At 41.5% G+C, this 20,265-nt stretch overlaps 1 protein-coding gene across 2 annotated transcripts; it reads left to right on the plus strand.

Moving 5' to 3' along the window:
- The first annotated feature begins 2,922 nt into the window (after positions 1-2,922).
- LOC106604706 (cationic amino acid transporter 3) lies at positions 2,923-17,528 on the plus strand. Of its 2 annotated transcripts, none has more exons than XM_014199635.2 (12): positions 2,923-3,148; positions 12,373-12,794; positions 13,215-13,376; positions 13,582-13,753; positions 14,029-14,147; positions 14,237-14,459; positions 14,809-14,948; positions 15,054-15,156; positions 15,232-15,467; positions 15,717-15,883; positions 16,126-16,234; positions 16,517-17,528. In XM_014199635.2, exons 2-12 carry the CDS (start codon positions 12,428-12,430, stop codon positions 16,657-16,659), a joined length of 1,941 nt encoding a protein of 646 aa, XP_014055110.2. In that variant the 5' UTR covers positions 2,923-3,148; positions 12,373-12,427; the 3' UTR covers positions 16,660-17,528. The 2 variants fall into 2 exon arrangements, with proteins under 2 accessions (XP_014055110.2, XP_014055112.2); XM_014199637.2 differs by having other exon boundaries at positions 3,017-3,148; positions 12,353-12,794.
- The last annotated feature ends 2,737 nt before the right edge of the window (positions 17,529-20,265 follow it).

The raw sequence follows: 20,265 nt of genomic DNA on the forward strand, positions 1-20,265 counted from the left end.
TGCTAGTCAGAACGAGGAAACTTATACACACGTGCCACGTTCAACAAATCAGCAAGTTAGACATGTCTGAGTTACGAATAGCATGTGAATGTGACATGGTCCAATAACAACCTGCTAACAGCATGTGTACCGGGTCCCAAGCTACATTCATAATCGGTAGACTGTTCTGATTGGAGAATCACTGTTTGTGTCGCTGAGCAGTGACCAAGAAACTATTAGCTGTGTTCAAGAGCATCAAAATGATGTATCATGGGAAAATTGTGACTGACTGATCTATAAATAATATTGAGTAGTTATTTATGATGCAGGGTGATTTGTAGATCAGTCAGTTTTGACTCGTTTTTAAAGTCGGCTGCAATGTTGAACGCGCCCATTAAATCCAGTTTTTAGATGCTACCTCCCCCAATCAAACATGGGTTCCATGTTGTATTCTCACTTTGCACAGACACCTGTTTATCTAGGTAATCAGCCTTGCAATGAGGGCACCATGCTGCCCCGGATGGGAAGTAGAAGAAATATGTGCGCAAATGCTAAAACAAAACATTGCCATCCATATTAGATTTTTATTTGGGGAGGGGGTAGCATCTAAAAACTGGATTTAATAGTTGCTTGTTTTCTGCTCAGCGACACAAACTGCGATTATCCAATTGAAACAGTGTACTGATTATAAATGTAGCTTCAGATGTGGTGGGACACATGCTGCAAGCAGGTACAGGCATTGTACAATGACTTATCTTGCATGCTGTCACTATGGAATGTCCTTATTCATTAAAAAATGTATCTAATATTGGGCTAGAAAAGAGACATACCTGGTGTAATAGCCTTCAAGATTAATACAATATTTGGAATATTACTATCTACTACTACTACAATGTAGTAGATAAAAAAGACAGATATCCCTTTTGTTAGAGATACATTCAAGTAATGTTCACCATGTTTTTTTACGGAATTGAGAGAATCTACTGCACATTATTTTCATTTATACAACGGGTGGGTCTAATCCTGAATTCTGATTGGTTAAAATCGCATTCCAGCCAGTGTCTATTCCACAAGTTACCACCGGCTAAATCTATGACATTAAAATGCCTATTTACTCTGTTACATCTGACTGCGCCAATCCACTGTCTCATCAGCCCAGCCAGGCAATTTATAAACTTTATCTCCACTATAAAAAAGCATCTAGACATTATCTCACATTTCTTTTAAACTAACAATTTGTTTTCAACAGCGGCGATTTGTATAAACCTTGCTGTCAGTCTCTGACATTTGCAACATTGTTTCAATATTCAAATTCAATCTCCAGCTGTCCCATAGTAATGAAGACAGGTAGGCAGCGTTTCTCTGCCAGTCGCAATCATGAATCATCATCATTTTATGGATATATACAAAAAACTATCAATAGAAAACAGGTCAAATGAAACAAAGTGCAGCTAGTTAGCAGTCTTTTCAGCTTCAGTTTGAAGTGATTGTGTTAGCTGTGTTGTTGGCTAGCTCCTCTGAACAACACAACAGTGTCCGGACGATACCAGTACCAGTGAAAAGTTTGGATACACCTACTCATTCAAGGGTTTTTCTTTCTTTTTACTATTTTCTTCATTGTAGAATAATAGTGAATACATCAAAACAATGAAATAACACACATGGAATCATGTAATAACCAAAAAAGCAGCCACCCTTTGCCTTGATGACAGCTTTGCACACTCTTGTATTCTCATCCAGCTTCATGAGGTAGTCACCTGGAATGCATTTCAATTAGCAGGTGTGCCTTGTTAAGTTAATTTGTAGAATTTCTTTCCTTCTTAATGTGTTTGAGCCAGTCAGTAGTATTGTGACAATGTAGGGGTGGTATACAAAAGATGGTCTTTTACAAAATAGGGCTAAGTCCATATTATGGCAAGAACAGCTCAAATAAGCAAAGAGAAATGACAGTCCATCATTACTTCAAGACATGAAGGTCAGTCAATCTGGAATATTTCAAGAACTTTGAAGGTTTCTTCAAGTGCAGTCGCAAAAACCATCAAGCGCTATGATGAAACTGGCTCTCATGAGGACCGTCACAGGAAAGGAAGACCCAGAGTTACCTCTGCTGCAGAGGATAAGTGCATTAGAGTTGCCAGCCTTAGAAATTGCAGCCCAAATAAATGCTTCACAGAGTTAAAGTAAGACACATCTCGACATCAACTGTTCAGAGACTGCGCGAATCCTGCAAAGAAACCACTACGAAAGGACACCAATAAGAAGACTTGCTTGGGCCAAGAAACACAAGAATGGACATTAGACTGGTGGAAATCTGTCCTTTGGTCTGTTGAGTCCAAATTTGAGATTTTTGGTTCCAATTGCCATGTCTTTGTGAGACGCAGAGTAGGTGAACGGATGATCTCCGCATGTGTGGTTCCCACCGTGAAGCATGGAGGAGGTGTGATTGTGCTTTGATGGTGGCACTGTCTGTGATTTTATTTAGAATTCAAGGCACACTTAACCAGCATGGCTACCATAGCATTCTGTAGCGATACGCCAACCCATCTGGTTTGCGCTTAGTGGGACTATCATTTGTTTTTCAACAGGACTATGACCCAAAACACACCTCCAGGCTGTGTAAGGGCTATTTGACCAAGAAGGAGAGTGATTGAGTGCTGCATCAGATGACCTGGCCTCCACAATCACCTGACCTCAACCCAATTGAGATGTTTTTAGATGAGTTGGACTGCAGAGTGGAGGAAAATAACAAGTGCTCAGCATATGTGGGAACTCCTTCAAGAATGTTGGAAAAGCATTCCAGGTGAAGCTGGTTGAGAGAATGCCAAGAGTGTGCAAATCTGTCAAAGGTAAAGGGTGGCTACTTTGAAGAATCAAAAATTATATTTTGATTTGTTTAAAGCTTTTTTTGGTTCCGTGATTCCATATGTGTTATTTCATAGTGTTGATGTCTTCACTATTATTCTACAACGTAGAAAATAGTAAAAATAAAGAAAATATTGAATCAGTAGGTGTGTCCAAACTTTTGACTGGTACGGTACATTAGCGTGTGTTGTATCAAGTTTTTAGACAGACAAGTCACACCTTTTTTCAGACTGTAAAGTTCGATCGGAAGACGGATAGTTTTCATCTTGCTGATCGCAATTTATTTTGGGGCCGATCAATTCCTCAGGTATGTAGCTAACTAATGTTTGTTATACCAAAGACATCGAATGAATATTGTATTTGCTAGCGATGTGTTCCAAGAAAGAGTCTGAACCAAAGCGAGTGCTCATCGATAGGAATGAATGAATTAACTCAACGTCATTCAAGGTATGGAAATTTATAGTGAATAACAACACCTGAATCGAATGTGGCAGTACTAGTTGGTCAACTGGACAACATTTTCGCGATGCCCAGCATGAATTAACGAGACTCTTTGTAGCTATCTAGCGTAGTCTGGCAGACATGCTGGAGTGTTTGGATCTAGTTAGCTTTTCAGACAATTCAGCAGTCGGTTCTTTGGTTTTAGGAAGTCTCCCTCAACCATATTCTGCTAACGTTAGGTATTTTGGCTGGCGCGTGATTGGACCGTCTAATTAGTCTTGCTGTAAATCAGGTAGCTAGTTTATCAACCTCGCCAAACCAAACGTAAACGAGTTTAGTAATAATGTAAACATTGAGCGTGTTATGTAGCTAACATTAGATTGATAACTAAATTCGTGTCTAACATTCCTTCTCTATTTGATCTAACGTTATCAATGTACTCTTGTAATCCGGTTGGTGTTTATTTTTCTTCTTTGTCGAACATTGTGTGCAAGCCTGCAGCTCTCCCTTTTAAATGTATTAATAATCTTAGCTGGCTAGTTAAAAAATACAACCTGGTCTCAGAGCATATCGTATTATTCTGTATGTAAATGTGGTACACATTTAATATAGTATGTATTGATTTGTGCATGTCAATCATCCATTTTGTATAATATGTTACAAATTGGTCATTTGTGTATTTTTCAAATTCGTATCATATGTTATGCACTTGCTAAATCTATCATATGTTAAGAATTACATTTTGTTGTGGAAAACATTAACTTTAGCCACCTACAGCAAGCTAGCTAATGTTAGCTAGGCTAGGGGTTATGTTGGGTTAAATGGTTAAGTATGCCGAACAAAAATACAAGTGCAACATGTAAAGTGTTTGTCCCATGTTTCATGAGCTGGGAAATTTTTTTAAAAATCCCTGAAATTTTCCCTAAGCACGGAAAGCTTATTTCTCTCATTTTGTGCACAAATTTGTTTGCATCCCTGTATGTAAGCATTTCTCCTTTTCCAAGAAAATCCATCCACCTGACAGGTATGGCATATCAAGAAGCTCATTAAACAGCATGGTTTTGAGGGCGCGTGCAATTTGCATGCTTACTGCAGGAATGTCCACCAGAGCTGTTGCCAGTGAATTGAATGTTAATTTCTCTATCATAAGCCCCCAGCATCATTTTAGAGAATCTGGCTGTGTGTCCAACTGGCCTCACAACCGCAGACCACATGTAACTACGCCAGCCCAGGATCACATCCAGCTTCTTCACCTGAGGGATCGTCTGGGGGGGAATTCTGTATGTAATAAAGCCCTTTGGTGCAGAAAAAAAAATTTCTGATTGGCTAGGCCTGGCTCCCCAGTCAGTGCACCTGTGCCCAGTCATGTGAAATCCATATATTAGGGCCTAAATAATATATTTAAATTGACTTATTTCCTTATATGAAATATAACTCAGCAAAAACTTAAATTGTTGCGTTTTATATTTTTGTTCAATATAGTTGCAAAGTAGCTAAAATGCCTAAGTGGTCCGTGATGAGATTCAAACACGCAACCTTTTGGGTTGCTAGACGTTCGCAGAGATAGATATACATCTCCACCCCGACCAACCACCCTCCTTTTCCTTTTTGCCTTAAGTAACCTGTCTTATGTAACATACCAATTATGTCGCCATAGCATATCATACTAATTTGTTTCCCGGATTTACATTTACTATGTTACATCTAGTCTATGAGACCAGTCTGAATGTCACTAACTGATATATTCAATAAAAGATAGCTGATTAAGCAGCAATGGAATATGCACTGACACTTTCTATTGTGGAAGGCTTGGGTCTATGTATGTTTGTGGTGTTGCGTAACTTTATTCAAGTACCTGCTGAGGCTTGTCTTTCCAGGTGTTACACATTTCTGTGGCTTTTTTTATTTTCTTCAGACAAATAAACACCAATCAAACTACCACACCTACCTTTTTTCAGGGTTCCAAGGAACGTTTGAGTGTTCAGTAATTTATGGTAACTGGAAAGACGAGTGTGAAATAACCTCACCTGAAGGACTGTCACCCAAGGAGACATTCACAGGCTGTGCAAGTGCATTATGTGCTTGAGACCTGTGAGTGCCCCCGGGCTGAGACTATGGTGGGTGATGAGGTAAACAGCTCTCTTGGAGGACATGCTGTGTAATCAAATATGTCATATACTGTGAGATATAACCTCCAAGTATAGCATGGCACTCCAGTACTTCTTTCAGCCTTTTGGTGAAATTGCATTATTGTGTGGAGACACAGGTGCGGTAGTAGATAGAGGGCTTTACGTAGCAAGAGATGACTGATGCTCTGTCATCTAGGCCCATAATTAGAATGCCCTTTGAAGACAGGGATCTGATGAATAGCAAATGCTGTGTGTGCATCAACAGGCATCATTTCAGAGAAGCCAAAGTAACCATGGAAACAGCCACAAATTGATCATTATGCCCTGTGTCTCATTCCTTAGCAAAAGTTGCCAATGATTCATTCCATTGTCAAATGATATGACGGGTCTTCTGAATGCGGCCTGTTTCCTTGAATTGTTGGAACTGAATCATGAACCTTTTTAATTTAGCTGTACATGCTAAACCTGAGCACTCACTTGTTTGATGGAGGCCACATTGTTTCCCATTTTGTTGTTTTTCCAAACAATAACAATGAGTGGGAGTAGAACCGTTGTTTTTCTTGATATTTAAAACCTCTGAGCATGGAACAGCTTGTTGTGGTCATGTTTGGCAAGACAACAGTATTGCGTTGTTGAATTCAGAAATGTCCTGGCACCTAGGTCATATTTCCTGTGTCATAAGTTCTGCTTTACAATGGTTCTTCTATGTTTACAGTCGGGGTTTAAATTTTGCAGGTTAGAGGTCTACTATTTCACCGGCCACATTGGTGAGTGGTCAGGGCTCCACAGTGCGAGCATTTCACTAGCATTTGTGAATACAAAGTATGATCACATTTAATAGCTAAATAAATTCTGCAGTAGCTGATTTCAAATTATTTCTGCCGTTTTGTTTCATAGCTGGTAAACGCACAAAGTCAAAGAACTACGAATTATATAGTATAGCCTATCCCACCTCGCGCTGCTGTGCGCACGTGAAGAGCTGAGTTTAGGATTATTTTTTTGAAGTGCTGAGCACAGGCATAATGGTCTAATTTAGTTGAAATGAAAGTCTACTGAAGGGAGACTTTGTCACTGTGTTTCTTGGCTATTTACATTGTTCACAAGCTATGTTTTTCAATGTTTGAGTTTCAAATGCTAGGGAAAAGAAGACAACATGGCTACTAATCAGACTCATTCTCACAAGCACAAACATGACTCGAGTTGCCTTACCACTGTAACAAAGATTTTTATTACTAAACCAAGATAGGCCACAGCCTGTTCTTTTTACATCGGAACAAATGAGTCATAGTGGGCGGGAACAAGCAAGGATGTGGGCAGAGCCAAGCACGAGCTAGCGAGATCCTATTGGCGCGCTCTAGCATACATTTGTATATTTCGGTTAGGAAATGCCTACTCTGAAGTGTGCGTGTGCAATAACTAAATTTGCACTACATCTAAATATTTAAAAAATAAATAAACTTTGCCAAAGGGTAAAGCCTACAAAACTTTGTCCACTCTGTTCGTAACATTTTAGTTTTGGGAACAGAACTATTGGGATCAAATGTTTAATTGATGAGAATTTGATTTTGGCCGACATTCTGCTATCTCGTTCAATCTTCTCCCACTGCCGGCCACTGGGCTTTCCACTCCTCACTACCAAATGCCAATCCGATGCTTCACATTTATACATCCAGTGAAAGAACAGTGAGACGGATATATCTGTGACTGTAACCTCCTGTCATTTGTTTGTTTAATTTAAAAAAATTGAACTTTTATTTAACTAGGCAAGTCAGTTAAGAACAAATTCTTATTTACAATGACGGCCTACACCGGCCAAACCCGGACGACACTGGGACTATTGTGCGCCGCCCTATGGGACTCCGAATCACGTCTGGTTGTGATACAGCCTGGATTCGAGCCAGGTTGTCTCTAGTGACGCCTCTAGCACTGAGATGTGGTGCCTTAGACCGCTGCGCCACTCGGGAGCCTGTATTAAAGGGGCAGGTGAAAATTTGTCCCCAAAAAAGGAAACGAAATGAAACAATATACCACATTTATTTCTTACTAGTAATGCATGTATTGTTTTAGGAACATTACAAAGCATGCTCATTTGTTTTATTATACAGTGGCTGGTGGACAAAATGTAACTTGAGGCCCTCTTTACAGTTAAAAATACAGCTGCGCCGCTCGGGAGCCCAAAACTGTTATATCCTTTTAATACTTCTTAGAAATGACCAGAACATGCAATTAATTTCCCACATCATATTGCAAAGACTTTGTGGTGAAGTTTAGCCCACACATTTCACCATGGTCATGCTAGGCTACACAAACATAATCATGACTAATTATTTGTTCACCTCTAAGAAGGTTAGCAGGCTTATGTAACACTCTTGATTATCCTCTTAATGGAGGAGAAAGGCCAACTGTGCTTGATATAGTTGTTATTCCAGAGGCTGGATTTTCCCAACTTAGCCTGGCTAGTATGTCAGTCTACTGCACCTAGTAGATGACAACATGTAGCCAGGCAGACCTTGCAATCCCATTTTGACTGTATCTCTATCAGCCTAAAGTCAGCAATATGTTACTGGTTAAATTGTTAGGGAATTGTAAGTGCTGTGAGTGTAGTAACTTGTGACTGATGCCTATTTGTTGAACTCATAGCCTATAGCAGGGCCATTCAATGTATTCTTACGGGGACAGATGTAAAAAGGTTAATTGCACGGGGGCCAGACATTTTGCACATGCGATTATTCTTCAGAAGAACTGTATTAACTGGTGCTCAACCAACACCAGTTAAGGTGCAACCAAAACAATTGATCATCATTGAAAGGAAAAGGCACAACGCTCGCTCGCCATTATTTTTGTTTTATTTAAACGACTATTAAAAGCTTCTTAATTAAAAGTAATTAGGTCATTTTTCAAATCTTAATTAAGCATCTCAATAAATAAGACAAAGCTATGCCAAATTCCAGTCTGAAGGAAATGAATTCTTTGAATTCTTTTCTCAGTGATTAGATGTTTGTCACACCCTTCTAACGAGTCCTTGTGAGCATCAGAGAGGGAAATGGAAGGCACATGCGTGTTCCTGAGAGTCGTAGCTTTCAGGAATATGGGGTCATAGCTTAAACCGTTCAAACACTAGAGGTAAATTCATATGAAGAAAAATAATCAACATGGCACATAGGCGCTAGAAGCTACACTATAGACAACCACCATAGTGCTTGTCTTTTTGGCACTGAATGTCGGATTAGGGCAGGGATTTTTTTCTTCCAGATCTTTTGTTAATGTTCAGAATTGATCTAAGGGCCAGTATAAATTAATATACGGGCCAGATCTGGCCTGCTGGCCGCCTGTTGAATAGCCCTGGCCTTCAGTGTGTACACTATAGATGAAGAACAAGGGCCACAGGGGTATGAGATCTGGGTGTAGGAAATGCAGTCGCCTGTGTCCCCTGTAGACATTGTCTCCTGTCAGCCAAACAGAGTTGACATGGACGCTCTCTCCCTCCTGATGAGGTGTGTTGCCCAGACTGGGCCTGATTAAACTTGCATGGCCTCTCCGGTGTGTGTGTGCCAGGATCAACCCTTCGACCTGGACCCATTGCCAGACAGGAGAGCTTTATTATGTCCAACCATGGTGCCCCACACAGTGGGCTTGGATAGCAATTTTTTTCCTGTTGAATAGTTCCTTTTTTGGACACAGTTGGATAGGGCAATTCTAGATTTCTTACCCAGCTTTGTATTGGGATCATCTGTCTGCTTCTTAAAAATTTAATCGGTCTGGTGTGTCAAGTCAGAGGCCTTTCATCATGTTTTTCCATTCCCCTCTCTCTCCCAAGCTTTATTTGCAACTATGCTACCATTCCTGCTATTCCCCCCTTTCACCCTGTTCTCTTTTCATTTATTTTCTTCATTCTCCTATTTTAGTTTTTCTGGCTGCACATGAATGGGGTTCTTGACTCCCTCCTTTCACTCTTTCAGATTCAATATGGTCTCTGCCAAGGTCAGGGTACTGGTCAGCACTATGCACTACTGCAGGGCTTTCTTTCCTCAAGCTGCTACCAGCCAGTGGTCGGGGCCTAAATGGCTGCCTGGCATTATTCACTATTCAGCCAGACTGCATTTTAGAAGCAGGTAAATTCCATGTAAAAGGACCTACGAGCACCAACATCTGAAGTTCATAAGAGCATGTAAAATGAAAGCTAAGAGTCTATATTTTTGAGAAATTAAGGCATATATACATTTTTCAACCATTTTCCATCCTAAAAATGTGGAATAAGTAAACGCTATGATTTCTTGTCAAACAGATCATTTAGAAAACATCTACCAGAAAGTCTTAAAAGGTGTTAGAAATATACCAAAAAACAATGTTGAAGTAAAGACCCCTGCCAATTAATATCAACACTTTTTTTTATATTTAGTTTTATAAGAGGAAAAAGTCAGCATTCTGTAAGTTCAAGAAATCTTGCCTTGTGCCTTGAAATTCCATTACCAAAAACCCACATCATTAGACATGATCCAGGACTTTGGTGACTACTAAGTCTTTTTTAAACCTTCCGCTTTAGGCTGGATTTGTCTGTGTATTTCATACATGCATAATCTATGAGCAGAATTACCTAAATTGGCCACGAAGTCCCTAGTTTGAAATCAACTTGTTTTCTGGAAGCTGTAGTGCACCATTTTCCCCCACATGGGCCAGCCCCCTAGCAATTTGAGTTCTAGCCAATGAGTTTCAACCCCTCGCCATTTCAGTGAAGACAAGCAAGATGCACATGCAACGACGTGGTGTACATATCTGCACATATGTGACGTAGTAGCAATTTTCGGGGACCACTTTTGGCTTGTGAGCACAATTTTCAGAACTACTGGCAAAAAAGTATACAAAACTGGAGAATCTCTTTTGAGATTTTCTAATTTCTCTCCCTCATGAGGAGGAAGGATAATGAATGTTCACAGAACAAGTAAAGGTAGACATCAATTAGTTGTAGTGTTTTACTGATATCAGTTTTGTTTATGAATTAAGTGAATCGGTAACAGAATTTCTGCAATTGAATTGGCTACAATGGGGAAATCATAGTTGTCACAAACCACAGTAGGGTCCCCTGCTACTGTCCTCCCTTCTGCTGGCATACTGTCATGTTGATCTGATGAGTTTTCTTTCTGTAGTCTGGTGTTCAAAGCAAGAGTGTGAAAAGTCTCTCCAATTAATGTCACCTCTCCCAGCTCTTATTGACACCTACCCATGAGCCCCCTCTCTTCCCATTTTACTGTAATCAGCATCTTTTCCCACTGAGCACCAACTGACACCGGACGTCCATGGATGATGAAAAGTAGTTGGAATTTGGTCCGGCCTGACCTTGATTTCAACATCCACAGACGTCTGGTACAGCCTTCATTTGGCCCAAACATAGACGTCCATGGGCTCCAAGTGGCACAGTGGTCTAAGGCACTGCATCGCAGTGCTTGAGGTGTCACTACAGACCCGGGTTCGATCCCAGGCTGTGTCACAGCCGACTGTGACCGGGAAACCCATTAAACGGGACACAGTTGGCCCAGCGTTGTCCGGGTTAGGGGAGGGTTTGACCGGCCGGGATTTCCTTGTAGCATCGTGCTCTAGCGACTCCATGTGGCGGGCCGGGCGCCTGCAAGCTGATGTCGGTCACCAGCTGGATGGTGTTTCCTCCGACACATTGGTGCGGCTGGCTTCCGGGTTAAGATAGCAGTGTGTCTGTCAAGAAGCAGTGCGGCTTGGCAGGGTCGTGTCTCGGAGGACGCTTGGCGGTCGACCTTTGCCTCTCCCGTGTCCGTAGGAGTTGCAGCAATGGGACAAGACTGTAACTACCAATTTGGATATCACGAAAAAGGGGTAAAAGTGCTATTTTTAATTTTTCATAGACGTCCATGATTGTTTCAGATTTGGACCTGACCAAATCTGAAACAATCATAGACGTCTATGTTTCACAAGTTTGGACAGCACAGTACAGTACCATATAGTAGAGTCCTGTACACGAGTTTAGTACGCTAATGTACTGAACTCTACTGTTCTGTGCTGTACTGTACTCTACTGTGCTGTACTTTAATAGCCAAAATTGTAAAACATAGACAAATACGATTGCTTCAGATTTGGTCCGGTCTGGACCAACCAAGTTTGGTGGTGGAGCTCGTTTAAAATAATAGCAAGTGTGTAGAATAATACCCAAATATGCAAATTAGGATATTTTTACCTTTTGGATACACAATGAAGAGAATGACATTCATATCCATAATTAGGCATTTTTGTGTAGTACAGATCAGGCACCCATGATGGAATTCCATTACCGCAATTCTTATACCGGGTGTAAATCCACTTCACTTACTGTAGTTACAAAATAGATTTTTTCAGAGTCAAGATGCGTTGTCACAGCTGACACACCATTCTGTTGGCAGACCTCTTTGAATCTTAATTCTTAGCAGATATTTAATAACTGAGTAATATTTTACCAAAATGTTACCAAACTTTGCATATGCACAGTTCTTCCAGTAAATGTTTCTGTAAACTGTTCTGTGTAAATTGTTAAAAGCAGTCATTGTGCATGGAGTTGTGGTTTGTTTAACTTTGAAATCAATGGTTTTTGTTTGGAATACATTTTAAGTGAAAAATCTGAGTCTCAGCGCAATTCTGTTGCTGTGTGATTGCCCAGCACTGTTAAACTAGTGTCAGTGTTAGATCAGCAGAGAGTTTGGGGATTGACGAAGGATGCATATCTCTGATGTTGCGCTTGGTGATGTTGTGTTTACCTACACTTCAGATTATGTAAAATAGGGTCTAACCTACAACATTTAAAAAAAGATTTTTCAATAAAAAAAATGTCACTCCCCATTTGATTATATGATATCTCGCTTGTGAGAAAGTAGTCAATTTACAAAATAATAATTGTTGTCTGGACTTTTCCCTCCAAACCACTCCCCGCTCTCATTTGACAGTAGATTATCCTCTTCCTCAGTTGGCTGTAAGAAGATCCTTCATCTCCTCCTCTTGATTTGGTGACCTGTCCTATCATGGCTGAGAAGCTAGCGTCCTTCGGTAAGATGCTGCTCCGGCGACGGGCACTGGACTGTAACAAGGAAGAGAGCCACTTCGCCCGCTGCCTGACCACGCTGGACCTTATTGCCCTGGGGGTGGGTGCCACTCTGGGGGCCGGCGTCTATGTGCTGGCTGGAGAGGTGGCCAGGGAGAAGGCCGGCCCAGCCATCGTGCTCTGCTTCCTCATCGCAGCGCTCTCCTCCGTCCTTGCTGGTCTGTGTTATGCTGAGTTTGGTGCTCGTGTGCCCAAGACTGGTTCAGCCTACATGTACAGCTATGTGACTGTGGGGGAAATCTGGGCCTTCATCACTGGCTGGAACCTCATCCTCTCCTATGTCATAGGTAAGTCAGAAGTGGGTTAGTAAAAATGAGGGATTTGAAATTAAGAACCAATGTGATAAAAAAAAATGGGCAGGAAATGTTTGATCTTTTTTTTTGTGTAAAGTTGCAAGAAACATGTTTTTAAAGGTAAAAGCAGGATATGAGGTGCAAGGATAACATAAATGTATGTGACTGCACACAACTCCAAGCTGCTTAAACTGCAGTGATATTACTGCTATACCCAGCCAGTCATTTGAGATAATCAGCAATTCTGAGTAGCTGAATAATTAGACTGAATGATTAAGATTCTGACAAGGACGTGAGCTGAAGAGGTTTTACAGGTAGAGCAAGTGCCTGGTCCTTCAGAAGGATTGCCTCATGACAGAAGGGCCCTTGAAAGTATGACTCCAACCTCTCATTGTAAGTCTCTGCCGCTTTCAGGCACAGCCAGTGTTGCTCGGGCCTGGAGCTCCACCTTTGACAACCTGGTTGAACAGAAGATCTCAGACTTCTTCAGAGCCTCCATGTCCATCAAGGTCCCTGGGAAGATTCTTGCTGAATATCCAGACCTCTTTGCCTTCATCCTGGTCTTGCTGCTCACTGGTGTGGCTCGCATCTCATTAACATAACTCAGAACACATTTGAAAGCATTATACACAACCTCAGCAAAACTACAGCTACTAAAGAGGTTTCTATGGCTGCCTCTTCATTGCTGCCCTAGAGCAAGGGCAGAGTGCAGCATTATGATTGGCCGTGCTTGGTCGCTGCCCACATCTGTGGCTCTGACACTTTGCTAACACCCACACAGGCCTGCTGGCGTTTGGCGTTAGCGAGTCGGCCCTGGTGAACAAGATCTTCACAGGGGTCAACCTGGTGGTGCTGGGCTTTGTCATCATCTCAGGCCTGGTGAAGGGAGACCGCACCAACTGGAACCTCACTGTGGAGGACTTTGTCAACACAACCAACATCACTGATCCAGAGTGAGTCGCCAACAGACAAGACAGGCAGGGGAGCTCAGAAAGAGTACTTTATTAGGCAGGAATTGTGTTTTAATGTTTTAAAATAAGCCCTATGCAGTAATTGAGAGGGTACGAAAGTCTGTTTGCAAAAATAGATCAAAGCTTTTACAATCATCAGGGGTAGCAGTTCTCTTCTTGAAGACTATATATGAAATGATTACTCTTTCTCTTGGGCATTTTTCTGTATTTTCAAGGGTACTGAAATAATCAGTCCCCTGTTCTCTTTCTTTGTCCAGGATCATTAAAGAGAAGTTTGGCTCTGGGGGTTTTGCTCCATTTGGCTTCAGTGGAGTCCTGTCTGGGGCAGCAACCTGCTTCTATGCCTTTGTGGGGTTCGACTGCATCGCAACAACAAGTAGGCCATTTCTTCTTGTCTCTTGACACCAGAGTATTTTTTTTCTGTGGTTGACGACTGTCACATTTAAACCATCTCTATCTACACAGGCGAAGAGGCCAAGAACCCTATGCGTTCCATCCCCATTGGTATCGTGGCTTCTCTGGTCATCTGTTTCTTTGCTTACTTCGGGGTGTCTGCGGCTCTCACCCTTATGATGCCCTACTACCTGCTGAACAGAGAGAGCCCACTGCCAGAGGCCTTCAGTTATGTGCACTGGGACCCTGCCCGCTACATCGTGGCTGTGGGCTCCCTCTGTGCCCTCTCCACCAGGTGACCGGCACAGACAGTTTCCCATAGAGACTTCTCATGGCCTTGTGTGCACTTCTAGCAAAGGTAGAAAGGCACCCAGATGGCAGGCTATTTTTAGTTTATTTATTTTTGTGTCTGAACAGATGTTTCTTTTCATATACTGTGCTTTCAGTTCCTTTTTTTGTTGTTCGTTATTTGCCTGCAAATAACCAGTTATGATATAGAATATATGAACCAAACTTTTTTTGTTTCTTGTGTTAAATGTTGATGGCCAGTCAGTGTTTGTGGACTGTCCAGAGACATGGTTGACCTCTGTGTGATGGCGATGACTTTGCCTGTGTCTGAGTCCCTCTGTCTTTTCTCTGTCCAGTTTACTGGGCTCAATGTTCCCCATGCCCCGTGTCATCTATGCCATGGCTGAGGACGGCCTGCTCTTCCGCTTCCTCTCAAAGATGAACATAAAAACCAAGACACCCCTGTTAGCCACCATCGTGTCGGGTATTGTAGCAGGTAAGCTTAGCCCTTGCTTTACTGTGCACCAACACTTCGTTTTCTGTCAACTGTTTAGCAGCTACTCTGTTTCTTAGAATTGAAATGGATTCTTTCTCTCTGCAGCCCTGATGGCGTTCCTGTTTGATCTGGCAGCCCTGGTAGACCTGATGTCGATAGGAACTCTCCTGGCATACACACTAGTGGCAGTGTGTGTGCTTATCCTCAGGTTAGTGCAGAGGATTTTGGATAAAAAAGAGTTCAGTCAACATAGGGTTGACTCTTTATGTGTATTTGTTCTCAGGTACCAGCCGGGTACCCTGGGCCTCAGCGGTGCCAGTGAGAAGCTGGTGGAGCTGGTGGGTCTGCGGAGGGCAACCATGGCGGAGGGGGACAGTGGGGATGAGTTTGACCAGGAGGGTGAGGGGGAGACCAGGCCCCTCAGGGAGAGGTTCACCCTCAAGATGCTGCTGGTTCCCAGCTGTGACGTCCCCACCAAGACCTCTGGACTTATCGTGTACATCACTACCGCTGTCATCTGTGAGTCTCACCCTTTAGTCAGGGTGAAGTGTTGATGACGTTTAAAGCTGTTTTGGGTGTACTAGAATAGCTCCACATATTTAAGTGAGACTTTCTTTTGATAAGTTTGGCATACTGTTTACAAATGGAAGCAGCTGTCTGATCATTTCAATCCATTCTCTCATTTGCATTATGTATGACCAAGAACTGTAAAGTACAGTTAAGATTCCACTATACATGCTGAAGTTCACAGTCTCTTTTTCTCTGTAGCTGTGTTATTCACCCTGCTGTGCGTAGTGCTGGCTGTGTGGGGGGCAGAGGTGGTGAGTTGCCACCCCCTGTGGGTCACCATATGTGTGATACTGGCCTTCCTCTCCTTCCTGTGTGTGGCCATCATCTGGAGACAGCCCCCGAGCAGACAGGCACTCACCTTTAAGGTATGAGAGGAGTTGTCAATCACATGACTCAGTTCACGTTTGTTGTTTCATTCATCCTGAGAAACCGTTTCAGCGTTCTTCTAGAAATCACTGTCTGTCTGTACTTGTTTCATTGAATCATCAGCGCTTAGCTTAAAAAAAAAAGAAAATGAACATGTTGTATTTGTTAGTCTTGATTATGTCCAGTGTGTGCTACTTGTGGTTAATGTAGAAACTAAACAAAACAATGTGAATCCCCTCAGGTACCCCTACTCCCAGTGCTGCCATTGGTCAGTATCTTTGTCAACATTTACCTCATGATGCAGCTGGATGGGCCAACGTGGTGTCGCTTTGCAGTGTGGATGGCTATTGGTTAGTGAGATCCCCATCTCTTATTATTGCTTTGCCTCTTGCGCCGATCTGTATTATTACTCAACGTTGTGTTACTCAAGGAAAGGAAAGGGGGATACATAGTCAGTTGTACAATTTGAATGAAAGCATTCAACGGAAATGTGCCTTCCGCATTTAACCCAACCCCTCTGAATCAGAGAGGTGCAGGGGTCATAAGTACAGCGTGTCAGTGAGGTTCACCTTTGACATGCTGCGGTTTATCACTGTTTTAAATCAGAGTTTTCTTCCTTCTCTTTCTCCTAGGTTTTCTCATCTACTTTGGTTATGGCATTAGGAACAGCTCAGAGGCCACACCCAACCGTAGTAAATTTGAGACAGTCCTCCGATCAAAGAGTCCCATCTACCTGGCAGAGGATGACAGTGAGGTGGAAGGGATGACACCTTAGAGGAGAATAGTGGTGGAGTAGATGGTGTACGCCCCAACAACATGCCACGCAAGACGAACAGGTGCACAGTCTCATCGCGTTAATGTTCAACTGTCTGGGCCTTGTGCTACAACTAACTGTCTTCTCCTTTGTTGATATTTGGTCATTCCTATAATGTAGAGAGAACCTCACATGCTAAATAGATTTTGGATGTACAGTATCAGTCAAAAGTTTAGACATCTACTCATTCAAAGTTTTTTTTATTATTATTTTCTACATTGTAGAATAATAGTGAATACATCAAACCTATGAAAAACACACATGGAATCATGTAGTAAGCAAAAAAGTGTTAAACAAGTCAAAATATATTGGAGATTCATCAAAGTAACCACCCTTTGCCTTGACAGCTTTACACACCTATTTACATTTACGTCATTTAGCAGACGCTCTTATCCAGAGCGACTTACAAATTGGTGCATTCACCTTATGATATCCAGTGGAACAACCACTTTACAATAGTACATCTATATCTTTTTTTTGGGGGGGGGTGCCCTTGTTTGGGTGTAGGGACTGATCAGAGCCTGAATGTACGGAGGTGTCGTTTCCCTCAGCTCCGTAGGCAAGCACCATGGTCTTGTAGCATTCTCTCAACTAGCTTCATGAGGTATTCACCTGGAATTCATTTCAATTAACAGGTGTGCCTTGTTAAAAGTTAATTTGTGGAATTTCTTTCCTTCTTAATCTGTGTAAGACAATCTTTTGTGTTGTGACAAGGTAGGGGTGGTATACAGAATATAGCCCTATTTAGTTAAAGACCAAGTCCATATTATGTCAAGAACGGCTCAAATAAGCAAAATGAAACGACGGTCCATCATTACTTTAAGACATGAAGGTCAGTCAATCCGGAAAATGTCAAGAACTTTCAGTTTCTTTTAAGTGCAGTCGCAAAAAACATCAAACACAATGATGAAACTGACTCTCATGAGGACCGCCACAGGAAATGAAGACCCAGAGTTACCTCCGGTGCAGAGGACAAGTTTATTAGAGTTATCAGCCTCAGAAATTGCAGCCCAAATAAATGCTTCACAGAGTTCAGGTAACAGACACATCTCAACATCAATTGTTCAGAGGAGACTGCATGAATCATGCCTTCATGGTAGAATTACTGCAACAACAAAAAACACTACTGAAGGACACCAATAACAAGAAGAGACTTGCTTGGGCTAAGAAAAAAGAGTAGTAGACATTAGACCGGTGGAAATCTGTCCTTTGGTCTGATGAATCAAAATGTGAGATTTTTGATTCCAACCCACGTGTCTTTGTGAGATGCAGAGTAGGTGAACGGATGATCTCCGCATGTGTGGTTCCCACCGTGAAGCATGAAGGTGTGGGGGTGCTTTGCTGTTCCACTGTCAGTGATTTATTTAGAATTCATGGCACACTTAACCAGAATGGCTACCACAGCATTCTGCAGCGATACGCCATCCCATCTGGTTTGCGCTTAGTGGGAGTATCATTTGTTTTTCAACAGGACTATGACCCAAAACACACCTCCAGGCTGTGTAAGGGCTATTTGACCAAGAAGGAGAGTGATGGAGTACTGCATCAGATGACCTGGCCTCCACAATCACCTGACCTCAACCCAATTGAGATGGTTTGGGATGAGTTAGACTGCAGTTGAAGGAAAAGCAACCAACAAGTGCTCAGCATATGTGGGAAATCCTTCATGACTGTTGGAAAAGCATTCCAGGTGAAGCTGGTTGAGAGTGTGCAAAGCTGTCCTCAAAGGCTGGCTACTTTTAAAAAAAATCTCAAATATAAAATATATTTTGATTTAACACTTTTTTGGTTACTACATGATTCCATATGTGTTATTTCATAGTTTTGATACCTTCACTATTATTCTACAATGTAAAAAATAAAGAACCTTGAATGAGTAGGTGTGTAACTTTTGACTGGTACTGTATGTGCACTGAGATATACACTGATTGTACAAAACAGTAAGATCACCTGCGATTTCCATGACAGTCTGACCTGGTGAACGCTACGGTCTATTGTTAATTCCACTTCAATCAGTGTAGATGAAGGGGAGGAGACAGGTTAAAGACAGATTCTTAAGCCTTGAGACAATTGAGACATTGCTTGTTTATGTGTGCCATTCAGAGTTAATGGATAAGATGAAAGATTTATGTGCCTTTTGAACAGGTTATGGTAGTAGGTGCAGGGTTTTTCACGCTCAACAGGTTTCTATGTGAAACAAAAATGGTCCACCACCCAAAGGACATCTATCCAACTTGGAAACAACTGTGGGAAGCATTGGAGTCAACATGGGCCAGGATCCCTGTGGAACTCTTTTGTCACCTTTTTGAGTCCATGCCCTGACTAATTGAGGCTCTTCTGATGGCAAAAGGGAGGGGTGGGTGCAACTCAATATTAGGAATGTGTTCTTAATGTTTTGTACACACAGTGAATACTCAATCAACATGAACTTGCCAAATTTCTGCATATCTAAACATTGAAAGGGTTTTTTGAATTAAATATGTCATTTGGGTGGTACAAATGGCATGAAACAGAGGTCCTCCATTTTTTTTATGTGTTATTCTCGTGCCTGGTTGTTTCTGCCTGAATTCAGCCATTTTCCCCAAAAATGGTGTCTGATCTCTACTGTCTTTGCCCTGTGAGTTACTGCTGGGTACAGTAAGCACATCAACAGGGTATGTAGTGTCGTGTGTCTTCCTGTCCATATAGGTAAATTACTATGGTATTATTTGTGTTCTTTGGGGACGGGCAATACCAAGGAGAGGGTCAAACCACCCCAGAACTCACTGTCTGCACTTTAGAGAGATGCTTGACAATGAAATTACATTTTGTAAAACTTGATGGTCCTTACCCAAAAGATGGTCATATTTCTAATTTTTTAAGAATTTATCATTTTGAATAGAGAATATTTTTTTAAACAATCATTAATTGAATTTTGTTTTCATATTTATACAGATACATAGATATGTATGTTATATTTGTTAATTATTGGAAGAGCTGCCCAAATAATTATTCAATTTAAAATTATGCTCTTAACTGTAGAGATTCTGTGACGAGAGAAATAACTTATTTTTGTACCATGATGATCGACAAACTCTACCAAATAGAGAGATGTCTATAGGAAGGTACACTGAAGAAAAATGCTGATATTCCTTGGAGCCCAAAACTGGCACTACTGAAAGGCAGAGAAAGGATAACAATACATTAGCCTAGTATGAAAAGGCTTACAGGTTTTAAGGTCTTAATCTCGTGGTACATGTTACTTACATGATTGATTGATTCCATGTATAATTTTGTACATAACTGTTTTGTATATAATTGTCATTGAAAGATGGGCTTGGGTTTTAATCTCTTAACTCTGAGTGTCTAACTGAATGTATTAATAACATGAACTGAAAACCCCACCAGCCTCAGTCAAATTTTGTTTCTAGTCACTTTGCTGTGGTGGTGTTCAAATCAACTTGTTACTGGTTTTTCTGTTTTAACTATGTGCCTCAAAATGAATTTGCTCACTTCAAGGGTATGTATGTAACTGTTATTTGTATTTTATGCCTATTTGCGAGATGGTCACATCACAGATAATCAATT

This window comes from Salmo salar, chromosome ssa05, assembly GCF_905237065.1.
Source record: "Salmo salar chromosome ssa05, Ssal_v3.1, whole genome shotgun sequence".
Lineage (NCBI taxonomy): Eukaryota > Metazoa > Chordata > Actinopteri > Salmoniformes > Salmonidae > Salmo > Salmo salar.

What these genes read in the sequence shown, in the direction of transcription:
- LOC106604706 (XM_014199635.2), top strand. Translation starts at nt 12,428, where the DNA reads ATGGCTGAGAAGCTAGCGTCCTTCGGTAAGATGCTGCTCCGGCGACGG. An exon ending in CTCTGTGCCCTCTCCACCAG is followed by an intron (nt 14,460 to 14,808) that starts GTGACCGGCACA and finishes TTCTCTGTCCAG; the next exon opens with TTTACTGGGCTCAATGTTCC. An exon ending in CGTGTCGGGTATTGTAGCAG is followed by an intron (nt 14,949 to 15,053) that starts GTAAGCTTAGCC and finishes TTCTCTCTGCAG; the next exon opens with CCCTGATGGCGTTCCTGTTT.